The 12,080-nt window shown below is 41.9% G+C and overlaps 1 protein-coding gene and 1 long non-coding RNA gene across 3 annotated transcripts in view; one reads left to right on the forward strand and one right to left on the reverse strand.

The window, feature by feature from the left end:
- The window catches only part of NPR3 (natriuretic peptide receptor 3), a 71,460-nt gene that overhangs the window by 12,788 nt on the left and 46,592 nt on the right, over positions 1 to 12,080 (forward strand). For both annotated transcript variants that reach the window (XM_026506764.4, XM_026506765.4), the window contains exon 3: positions 8,915 to 9,081. In XM_026506764.4, the coding sequence (XP_026362549.1) occupies positions 8,915 to 9,081 (167 nt within the window). The remainder of the gene's footprint in view (positions 1 to 8,914; positions 9,082 to 12,080) is intronic.
- Positions 608 to 12,080, reverse strand: part of LOC123001459 (uncharacterized) — a 49,379-nt gene continuing 37,906 nt past the window's right edge. Inside the window, exons 4-5 of the long non-coding RNA XR_007191152.2 lie at positions 7,610 to 7,718; positions 608 to 2,664 (exon numbers count right to left, since the gene is read on the reverse strand). This is a non-coding gene — a long non-coding RNA (uncharacterized LOC123001459). The remainder of the gene's footprint in view (positions 2,665 to 7,609; positions 7,719 to 12,080) is intronic.

Consider the following 12,080-nt stretch of genomic DNA (forward strand, 5'->3'; position numbering starts at 1 on the left):
CTACATAGTGTTTTATAATGCTGACATGCCATCTGTACCTCAGCAGTCTGTCGTTTGCAATATTTATGTTGTTGTCAGCTTTTTACTATTAAGAACAATGCTATATTGAGTAGCCTTTATGCGCACACGCACACACCCATGTTTATACATACATACTACCTGTGAGATAAATTTCTTGAAGTAAATTTCTGGGTCCAAAGTTTAAAGTTCTGATAGATCTTGCCAGGTTGCCTCTAAAGAGGTTTACCACTTTATGGTTTTGCAACAAGCTATGAGATTGTTTTCCTGCATCCTTACATCATCTAACTTTTAAATTATTTTATTTGACTTTTTTTTTATATCCATATGCAGTGTTTTGCCATTTCTTCATTTATATTCTGTACCATTCTTGCTGAGTTCATTCTTAGATATTATGTTTTCTGATTGTTATTATGCTCATGTTCTTTTCCCATTACATTTTATAACTGTAGTTGTTATATAGAAAAGCTATGAGATTCTGTTTATTTTGCAAGAATTCCACATATAAAACCCTCTGTTCCAATAGTTTATTATATCATTTTCATATAGCAAAAAGAGTTTTTCCCCATTTTGACAGCTGGACATCTTATTTTTCTTTTTTTATTGCATTGGCAAGAACCTCCAGAATTATATTATATAACAGTGGTGATACTTTAATTTCTGACTTCTTGAATTGAAGTAGATTTTAAAGTCTCCTTTTATTTCTAGCTTATTAAATGTGGTTTTAAAAATTGGAAATGAGTGGGGAATGTTATCAAGTACATTTGACCTATTTTTTAAATAAATTTCCTAAGATTGAGCCATTGTAGTATTCATGGAATTAAGTATACTTTGTCATGATGACTTTTTTAGGTGTATTGCTGATTGTAACTTTGTAGTATCTTATTTAGGATTTTTGAGTCTATATTCGTGAGTGAGATTGGACAGGAGTTTTCTTGCCTTGAGGTGGTATCACCAGATTTTAATACCAAGTTTACATTAGCTTTATAACATTAATTGGGACACTCTCCATTGTTTTTGTGCTCCAGAACAGTTTATATACCATAAGAATATTCCTTGAAAGATGGAAACAATTCAACTCTGTATCTGGACCTAACTTCTTTTTAGAGGTAATTTTTGAAAAACTTAAAAAAATTTCATTTTGAAGTAATTTTAGACTTACAGAAAACTTGCAAAAATAATATAGAAAGTTCATGTATACCTTTTATCCAGATTCCTATAATGTTAACAATTTGAATAACCATAGCAACCAGATAATGTTAACAATTTGAATAACCATAGCAAAATTATCAAAATAAGAGTATTAACATTGGTACAATACTACTAACTAAACTACAAGCCTTATTTGAAATTTACTACATTTCCTCCTAATGATCTTTTTCTGTTCCAGGATCCAATCCATTTAGTTGTTGAATCTTCTTAATCTTTGCCAATCTGTGTCACGTCCTCAATCTTTCTTAGTCATTCATGACCTGACAGTTTTGATGAATCTGTTATTTCGTAGAATGTCTCCCAGTTGGGTTTATCTATTGTTTTCATATGGTAAGATTGAGTTTATACTTACTTGGCAAGAATACCACAAAAGTGATACCGTGTCCTTCTCCTTGCATGATATCACTGTGTAAGAAGTCATAGCCATATGACTTAGTATTGGTGATTTGGGGACAACTTTTTAAAATGTATTTTTTCCATGAGTTCAGTTTTTCTGCTTCTTGAAAATTAGATTGCATAGAGTTATATAATGTGCTCTATACAGCTGGCAAAGTATCCTTGGTGTTTCTGATTAGGCTTCCTTTCTTTTTTACCTTTTACAGCATGGCTGCTCAGGCTCTGGGCTCTGGTATCAGTCTGCCTGAAAGGCTGTGCTCTTGGCAAATTGAGGCAACCCTGTCCTCCCTCGCGGGTCTTAGTTTCTTTTAGTGATAATAATAATACTTACCTCATGGCATCAAGCTGAGTAATAAATGAGGTAACATATGTGAGATACATAGCAAACTTCTTGGAACATAATGAGTGTTTAATAAATTAGCTATATTATTAGTCTTAGTTTACTTTGATGATTATATATAGTTCTTAAAAATGGTAGGTTTATACATTTTTCTTGGTGTAGCTTTTTAAAAAAAGATTTTATTTATTTATTTGAGAGAGAGAAAGAGAGCATGAGAGGGGAGGAGGGGCAGAAGGAGAGGGAGAAACAGACTACCTGCTGAGCAGGGAGCCTGACATGGGGCTTGATCCCTGGACCTGGAGATCTTGACCTGAACCAAAGGCAGATGCTTAACCGACTGAGCCACCCAAGCAGCCCTCTTGGTGTAGTTTTATAGATAAGTTTAGGCCATACATTCTCTTAACAAAGTAACCAGCTTGTATCTAATACGGCCTAAGAATGGGTGTAGGTGCATTAGGAATTACACCTGCATGCAAATAACCAAGACTCCCACCTATGGTGATTTAAACAAAGGTAGAGCTTTATCCTCTCCCCTGTAAGAAGTCCAGGGGTGGGCAGTCCAGAGTAGAGATGGTGGTTCCATAATGTCATCAGGTGTCCGGCTTCTTCTGTTTCTCAGCTTCGTTAATGTTAGTGAACTGCATCCGTCCTCAGGATCACAAGGTGGTGGTTAGGACTCCGGGGGTGGTGCCTTCATTCTAGGCAAGATGAAGGGAGAAGGATGAAAGGCAAACAGAGACCGTCTCAGTTGACACAATTCTGTTTGAAGGTCTCTCTGGAAGCCCCTCTGATTAACTTCTACTTATATATCATTTGCTACCTCTAGTTGAGAGGGATGCCAGGAAATGTATGCTTTCAGTTAGACTCACTGTTACCCCAAATCAATTTAGGAACCTCTTACTAAGGAAGAAGGAAGAATGAATGTAGGGAGGCAAATGTCTATGCTTGCCACAGACTCTGAAGCCCCTTTCTTCCTCAGAGTAGAAGCAGTAAACAGAATCTTACAGCAGGCAGAGAGACCTAGACCAAGGTTCTGGTGTCTATCATTAGTAAAGGGTCTTCTCTGAGATTTTTTTTTAAAGATTTATTCATTTATTTGAGAGAGAGAGAGTGAGCAAGCATGCACATATGTGAGTGTGCACGAGTTGGGGGGGACAGAGGGAGAGAATCTTCAAGCAGACTCCCCGCTGATCATGGAGCCCCACATGGGGCTTGATTCCATGGCTCATGAGACCATGACTTGAGCCAAAACCAAGAGTTGGAAGCGTAACTGACTGAGCCACCCAGGCGCCCTATTGTGCCCTAAACATCAGATATGTGTTCATGAAAAGTTCTTCAACATCATTTTCTCCCTGTGCTTCCTCACACCAAACTCTATACCAGTTCTAGAAAAAGGATCTATTTTAATTAATACTTACTTGCTATTGGATTTAAAAAAAAAACATTTAATATGCCCATATTTACTGACTACTGGATTGTTTGGTCTTGGCAAGTACTCAAACAAATTCTCAGATCTGCCCAAATTATAGTTATAGGAATCCAGAATATATTATGGGGGAATTCAAGTGGTGGAAAATAAGACTGAAAGGATAGGTTTAAAAAAGTCTAGAGAGAAGTGGCGTCTGGGTGGCTCAGTCGGTTACGCATCTGATGCTTGATTTCAGCTCAGGTCATGATTTCAGGGTTCTGGGGTCAAGCCTCATGTAGGGCTCTGAGCTCACCATGGAGTCTGCTCGAGATTCTCTCCCTCTCCCTCTGCCCCTTCTCCCTGCTCATCCGCATGCTCTCTCTCTCAAATAAATAAATAAGTCTTTAAACAAATCTAGAAAGAAGATGATATGTATTGCCATGTAGAGTTTTTACTAGCACCTGTTGGCATTCTTTTTCATCAGCATTATGGTTTTTGGATGTGAGTTAGGTGGCAGGTTATTTGGGTGATCCTGTCCAGGACTGTTACAATTATCAGAGAGCGTTCTTGAGTTCCTGATAACTCAGCGGGCACTAATTCAGGTGAAGATGGAAGTACAGTAGAGCTAGGTGATGCACATAAATTATTTGACTTGCCAGAAGTGGAAAAATAGAGAAATTGAGGAGCAATTAGATTTATTATATTTTACTATAAAAGTAATATATGCGCATTCAAGTCAGTTTGGGACAATGTGAAAAGAAAAAGAATTCTCATACGATCTTTCAACTGTAACAGTTGTTAAACCACATGTAGACACTTCCTCTTCCGACCTTTCTTTCTGTGTTACTTTTGTTCTTAACACTTCTGTCATCCGATTGCATGTTCAGTTTTAAAGCTTGCAACACCCCAGACTCTGATGAAGTGAACATAGAGCAGACATGGCATCAGCGTTTGCAGTCTGGCTTGCATTTGAATTCTCCTTCTGTTTATTAGCTAAGTGACTTGGGCACATCAATCTCCTCGAGCCTCAGTTTCCCCATCTGTAAGGTGGCAGTTATACTTGTATCTTCCTCATGGAGTTTTTATGAGGATTAAAGAATGCAATGCTATAGGCAATGCCATTCACAATGGCATCGCCCAATAAGTGGTGCTCTGACTACTGATGGGAGCCAGTAGGCCAGCCTAGCCCATGGCAAGCATGTAACACCTGGATGTTTGGAGAGGGTGGAGTGTGGCGAGGTCAAGAGCCATAGTGCTACAGAGCCAGCCCTGGGGAGCTCCAGGCATTCATTTCTTGGACATATTCTCTGATGTCTTGGCTAGTTATCCCAGTGTGGGTACCCCTTGCCAGCGCCAGCTCCCTGGCCACAGGCTTGGTGGTGGGCAGGTTATTTCTTCTTTCACAAATATTCTGTGGCCTTACTCTGAACACAAGCTTGGGTCTCCATGATGTTTAAAACAAAGCAAATTCACTTTCCTCATTCCTGAAACAACCGCAAAGAGTCACCTCGTCTGCTGGACTTTTCACTAGCAGACTTCTTTTTCCTCTTCTTAATCCCTTGCTCAGGACCACTGACTAAAAAGATGACATCAGTGCTCGCCACTCTGAAAGTAGTATCATCAAGGTCACTGATGACCTCCTCATCACCAAAGCCGTTAGTCTTAGGTCAGACCAAGCCTCGGGGCCTCTGAAGCAGTGCCGTCCAATGGAACTTTCTGTGATGCTGACTGTGTTCTGTTCTGTGTTGCCCAGCATGGCAGCTACTAGCCACTCGTGGCTACCGAGCCCCCGAAATGTGCCACGTCGGACTGAGGAACCGAATTTTAAATTTTATTTAATTTTAATTAATTTAAATTTAAACAGTCACACATGTGGCTGGTGGCTGCTCTATTAGGCAGTGTAGCTCTAGAGCATTCCATATTGTTTCCACCAGTTTCCTTCTGGAAACCTGTTTTTCTTAGCGTTGGTAGCACTGTCATTCTTTGCTTCTCTGTCAGCTCCTCTCTGTCTCCTTGTACTCCTTCTGCCCACTAGAAACATCATTCCCAAAGTGTCTGTGCTCAGCCCGTCTCCCTTTCTCTTATCCAGTGCCGTCAGGCCCTGGTCTAACTTGAGGCCATCTGGAAAGGACATCTAACACTCTCTCTAGCACTCATTCCTCTTTCTGGCTTCAGACCACTATTTCCAGCTCCAGCCTGGTGTTGTCACTCGGGCATTCTGTAGTTAGTCACCTTGTATTGACCGTGACCCTGACTGAAAGAAATCATTACCATTTCCACGTCATTTCCCTCCTCCTCCATCTGGCTCTGCTCTTTCCTCTAATAACACCCTCTTTCCTTTGCTCTCTGGCGTCAGCAGTGATGTGCCTCCCTTTCTGTTGTCCCTCACTCCCTCACTCTTGGAGAGTCTCGAGATTCCTCTTGCACTGTCCTCTGCTTGCATTCTCAAGGGCTCTCCCTCTTCTGACGATTCCAAAAGCAGTAAACTATTATTGAAAATTCACTAGATTCAGAAAAACATAAAAAAAGGAAAAGAAAAAAAAAAAGAGAAAAGAAAACTTGCCCATGGTTCTAACTACCCAGAGAAGCATGCTTAGCTTTTTGGTGTGTGGCTTCCCCTCTGTAGCCTCTCGTAACCTCTTGCCTGGACGGCTATGGCCGTGAACCTTCCGTGTCTCCCCATTCGAATCCATTGCTATTTCCCAAGGCATGATTCTGATCATGTCATTCTTCTGTTACACTCGTAAATCTCCAGAGGCACCCAGTTGTCTACTGAATTAAATTTGTCCCTACTGATGGGGCATCATGCCAAGCCAACTCTGCTTTTCCAGTGTTCAACAGCCTGGGTGTGGGCAATGTTACTGACGCATTTCAATAAGGAACGCCTGCAAAAGCAGGAAGTTACAGGATCGATTATGGTGGTGACTAGATAAGCATTTAGTTTGGATTAGATTTATTAAGCATGATTGTTTTCCATTTCTTTTTTCTAGAAGACAAAACTCCCAAGTTATTACCCTTTGGATTGCAGTAGACAGATTTATTGTATTGGATTTCACTTCTTTCAGAAAAAAGTGTTTTCCTATTTCAGTAAGTGAGATAGTTGCTGTTTCCAGTTCTGTATGTGTTTTCTAATTCTGCACATAAAACCCTTCATGGTTAAGTATTTTCTTTCTTATGCGCCTGGAGAGTACTCTTTCCCAGAGCTGAGAAACTCTGACCTTCTGCCTACAGAACATGACTCCTGTTATCTTGATATCTCAAATCAATTATAAATGAATCAAGACATACTGATCTCATGCTTATAAGGAATGGGTTCCTCCTTGGGATGAAGATGTTCTAGACACTCTTAGAATTGGGGGTCTTCCTGGCAAATGGATTTGGCTCCTTAACATTGTCTGTGTCTGGAGCGCGCAGCTGGGTTTCCCCTGGCTGGGGGCAGGGAAGGCCGCTCTCGGGCTCGGCTGCCTGCCCTGCGTGCTGTCGCCTTCTTGGTGTGGGGAGGTTTCATGTGGAGGAGGACTTCGTCAAGTTTTGTTTGGTGGCCTGAAATTTAATCTGTGCTCCTTGAGAACGGGCCTAGGCCTTAATGAATTCTGTCCTCAGCTCTGTCTTATTTATCTTTTAACAGCTCCCTGGCACATAGAAGCAATTAATAAATGGCTGCTATTATTAGGATTATCATTATACAGATAACTCCACAAACAAATTCTTTGTCTGTGCCTTTTCTCATGCTCTACACTGAGGCTCCCAGCTGCCTACTGGATGTCATACACATTTGCACCTTTGCCTTGTGTCACAGGCTCTGCCAAGCACGCTTTTCCATCCTGCTTGCCTTCTACTAAATTCCTACTCACACAGTTAGGGCCGGCCAATGCCTCCTCCTCACTTGAAACCTTCTCCCTTGGGAGTGTGGGAGCTCCTTGCCTCTTCCCGTACCCTCTGCGTTCTTTCTTTCTACTCCCCTGCCTCCTGCCACAGTGGGCTAGCCGATACCCTGTCATAACTTCAGCTATTTGCACACGGACGTCTGAATCCCTCTCTTGAAGGTGGTGGAGGCTGTTCGAGATGTTCGTAATGCCTACTGTCGTGGCTGCCACGGAGCCCAGCGTGTGCTATGTGGTTAGCTACTATCTGTCTGATTGCAGCGGGGCTAGGAGCTCCTGAGCCACCAGCTCTTTCTGGGACTGTGTCTGTAAGAGGAGAGTGAGAGCTCCGCCAGCATCCTCGCTACTCACCCGCTGTTCTTCTGGAGTCCGCCGTGGACTGGGGGCTCAGTGCGAACAAATGACTCTGTGCTGGACTCCAGCAGGCAGCAGGTTGATTCTTTGTTGTGACTTCAGAGATCTGTAGGGGTCATAAGGATAATTCATAGAAACAACAGTCTACATTTCCTTTTGGGATCCTGCAGGCCACATGTTTCCTCAAAAATGAAACCGTAAGGAGAAGAGTACTAATTCTTCTCCATGTAATTTGCCTTTGGTTTTGTGAGAGGGAGCACTGTGAAGCAGGGGGTACCCAGTTTCTCAATGCCTCAGTTTCCCCATCTGTAAAAGAGGATAACGTAACCGATCCACAGAGTCTTGTGAAGATTAAATGAGTTTATACATATAAAGTGTTTAATAAATCGAGCCTTTCTTTTTTTCAAAGATTTTATTTACTCATTTGAGAGAGAGAGAGAGTGTGTGTGACAGTGAACACGAGCAGTGGGGAGGGGCAGAGGGAGAGGGAGAAGCATACTGCTGGCTGAGTAGGGAGCCCAGTGTGGGGCTTGATCCCAGGACCCTGGGATCACGATCTGAGCCGAAGGCAGATGCTTAACTGCCGGAGCCACCCAGGCACCCCAATAAATAGAGGTTTTATTATTATATATGTGCTCAATAAGTGTTAGCGATTTTTATTACTGTTGATGCCCTGATGAATATTGTCCAATAAATAATTTTTATATGATGTTGCCAGCACTAGAGAGAGATAAATCCTCATGGTCACCTAAGTTAGATTCATTCTGAGGAGATTCCAGAAATAGTTCAAAAAAATCAATAATCTTAATCTCCAAAGTTTTTCTACCAATAGCGCCCACTTTATCGTACTTGCGCGTATCCGCTGTGATACGCGGCGTTCTCTCCTCCCACATCCACACAACGTCAGGTGTATTGTACCATAGTCATGACTCCGTTGACCTCCACAGTTGACTGTAGGTATTAAAAAAAAATGTGAATGGAAAGGAATAAAAACTTTCTTCTTCCTCCAGCAGTGCTGCCATTCTCGGGGGCTGAAAATGACAGTTATACGTTATTATAAGGCAATTAACTCTAGAGTGCTTTTCTTTCTCTCTCACATTTCAGAGGAACACGTGTCCAAAAGGCCTTCTTCTCCTTTGAGGATCTTGGCATCGTCAGGTTATATCCAAGGGCAAAACTATGACAATACCGCCTGCCCCAGCTGCCAAAAGTAACACATAGTGACACGCTGCAGTCGAAGCAGGAGAATGGTCCTTTTATGGTGACTGCCCTGGAATTATAAATATTTTTATTTCTCTGTAGGAGATGGCTCGTGGAAGAGAGGAGACAAACATGACTTTGAAGCTAAGCAAGCATACTCATCCCTCCAAACAATCACTCTACTGAGAACAGTGAAGCCTGAATTTGAGAAGTTTTCCATGGAGGTGAAAAGTTCTGTTGAGAAACAAGGACTCAATGAGGAGGATTATGTAAGTGCTTGATTATGGGCCTAGGCCGTCAGCATCTCGAAAACAGTCTTCTGATTAAATCAGAGGTGACAGTGTCCCATTCTGAACCATTCAGAAATTCCTAGGTTCATGTCTGAATATCACTGAGCTTCTGTGTGTTTTTTTCCTGGCCCACTCCCACCCCCCAGCACCCCCACCCCACGTCTCCAATGGCTGCAGGAAGGAAAGTTGCTTGTTGTGGGTACTCACGGTGATGCTGAGCAGATGGTGGTCAGCTTTGGGCGCCTCTTTGGGAGTGTGTTGGGGGGGGCAGGGAGGAAGATGGATGGTGGAGCCAAAGTTTTGCATGCCGAGTTTTTCCAAAGACTGATGGCAGGAGATATTTTGGGTCTTAGAAGCCTCTTTGTTTTGGCAATCTTTTTGGTGAGTCTGCTTCTGCCTCCTGGGGCAGCGTCATTTCCCTCGGGCATTCTAGGGCTTTGGGCTCCGTCAGTGCTGTTGTTATACTGATGCGTTTCCCGAGAGTGGACTAGGGTCAGGAGCTTTGGCCACACTAAGGATGAGCAGAGGAACTCATCTAAGAGGTGGCACCGAAGATAGCTGGCCACACCCCACTTGGCCCCCTTGTTCTGCTGCCTCTGGCTCCTCAGAACTCTGCGTCCCTCCTGGAGATTCTTTCTCAGACAGGCTGAGCCGTGGACTCTCGTACTGATTGGGTGCGTGTGCTGGTTTTCCAAACTGTTCGCTCCACAGTGTCCAAAGCAGAAAAGGAGCAGCTTCTTAACAGGAGATACATGGCTTCAGATAGTTCTTGCCCAAAGTGGATAGTGACTGTCTTTGTAAGACCAGCTTCGCTTGGGCACTTCCAAACAGGGCCTCTCTCAGTTTCTTTATTTGAAGTCCTACAGAGGACAGACATTGGCCTCAGAGCCTGAATCTAACACTTCTTAGCTGTGTGATCTAGGGCAAATTACACAGTCTCTCTGGTCCAAACTACTCCCTGTTGGAAGGATTACAGAGAACCCATCCGAAGCATTTAGTGTTATCCCCATCAAAACGTTGGAGCTCCATGAAGGATGCCTCTTTTATACTATTGTTATATTACATCTGGCTTTATAAGAATTTGCTATCAAAAGACATATAAAAGGTCTTATAAACATATTTATTCATGTCTTAAATGTTATATATAATACACATATCATTTAAAATACCTTTTAACTTTCTAAATTGATACTGTCCAGTAGATATAGATATGTGAGTTGTAAATGTGAGCCACGTATGTAATTTAAAATTTCTAGTAGCCACATTTTTAAACAGTTAAAATAACCAGGTGAAATTAATTGAATACTATATTTTATTTAACGCACATAGAAACTGTTCTTTCAACATTTAATCAATGTAAAAACTACGGATGAGATTATATGTCCTTTTTATTGTGCAAAGTCTTTGAAATCCAGTGTGTATTTTACCCTTACAACATATCTTACTTCTGTTCGAATGCTCAGTAGCCATGTGTGACTCGTGGCTACCATACTGGACAGCGGGTTCTGAATTATGAAGGAAGTGCAGCTTCTGCCATAGAGCCCAGGTTTGAGGAAACCTATGATAGTGTTGTCATCATCCAAATCCTTTGCCCCAGGAATAGAAAGAACATAAAGGCACTGAGCATTTTTGTTTGGCCTTTCACCTACGGCTGTTGAAATTCAAGTACTACAATAGAGGCTGTCCCACATAATGATACTTCTTAGGTGAAAGAAGCATGTACCTACTATAAAGACCCATAATGTATTCCAAACCAAGTGCCAGTGCTTTAGAGATTAGCTGTGGTTGTAGATTACAATACTGCTTCTCTCTGATGATGGGATCATTAAAACTGACTTTATAAATAAATGAAAATTATAATTTTAAGTAGAAATTAGAGCTCGTAATAATTTATTTCAATTCTGAACATGTGTCTACTTTTCATATTTTGTGTATTTTTTTATTTATTTTATTTTTAAAGATTTTATTTATTTATTTGACAGAGACAGCCAGCGAGAGAGGGGACACAAGCAGGGGGAGTGGGAGAGGAAGAAGCAGGCTCCTAGCAGAGGAGCCTGATGTGGGGCTCGATCCCAGAATGCTGGGATCACGCCCTGAGCCGAAGGCAGACGCTTAATGACTGCACCACCCAGGTGCCCCATGTGTATTTTTTTAAAGATTTATTGATTTATTTTTAGAGAGGGGAGGGGCAGAGGAAGAGGGAGAGAGAGAATCTGAAGCAAACTCCCCGCTGAACGTAGAGCCTGGAGCGGGGCTGGATCTTGCAATCCTGAGATCATGACCTGAGCCGAAATCCAGCATCAGACGCTTAACCGGCTGAGCCACCCAGGCGCCCCGTCATAGTTTACGTGTGTTTAGTTGGGCTCTTTTGAGTGCCTGTTGCAGATGATCATTGGGTTAGTTTAGACAGGTGGTTGTGGTGAGCATTGTGGAAGAGGGAGATGTGGGAGCCAAAGACCGGGGAGCTGCTCTAGCTGGGACTCACGGGTACTAGACCTTGATCTAATACAGCAGGAGACGCTTAACACAGCTAGCAAGCCTTAGTGGTCTTCATTCTAGGGCTCAGCTCTTTTCTAGGTCTTTCTGCTTCTCTTCTTTGTACTAATGGGTTGCCTTATCTGCTTACTTAGAGCTTCAGTCCATGATGGTCATCATGGGCTCTTCGGCCTCTGCTATTGATTTCAAATCCAGCAACTCTGGTGGACTCTCTTATTAGTTCTAAAATCCACCACTCATTTTTTAAACAATCACATGTCTTGTAAATAGTGGCAATTTTGTTTCTTTTCAATTCTTCTCCTATGTATGCTTAATTAAAAGTATACTTCATTAAATTAAGCATATTAAATTAAATTAAGTATACTTAATTAAATTAAAACTTTTAATGGCACTGGCTAGGATCCCAGTACAGTATTGACTATAAGCAGTGATAGTGGGCATCCTTGCCTTGTTCTTAACTTTAATGTGAAGAACACATAACA

The sequence above is a fragment of the Ursus arctos genome, unplaced genomic scaffold (genome assembly GCF_023065955.2).
Source record: "Ursus arctos isolate Adak ecotype North America unplaced genomic scaffold, UrsArc2.0 scaffold_15, whole genome shotgun sequence".
Lineage (NCBI taxonomy): Eukaryota > Metazoa > Chordata > Mammalia > Carnivora > Ursidae > Ursus > Ursus arctos.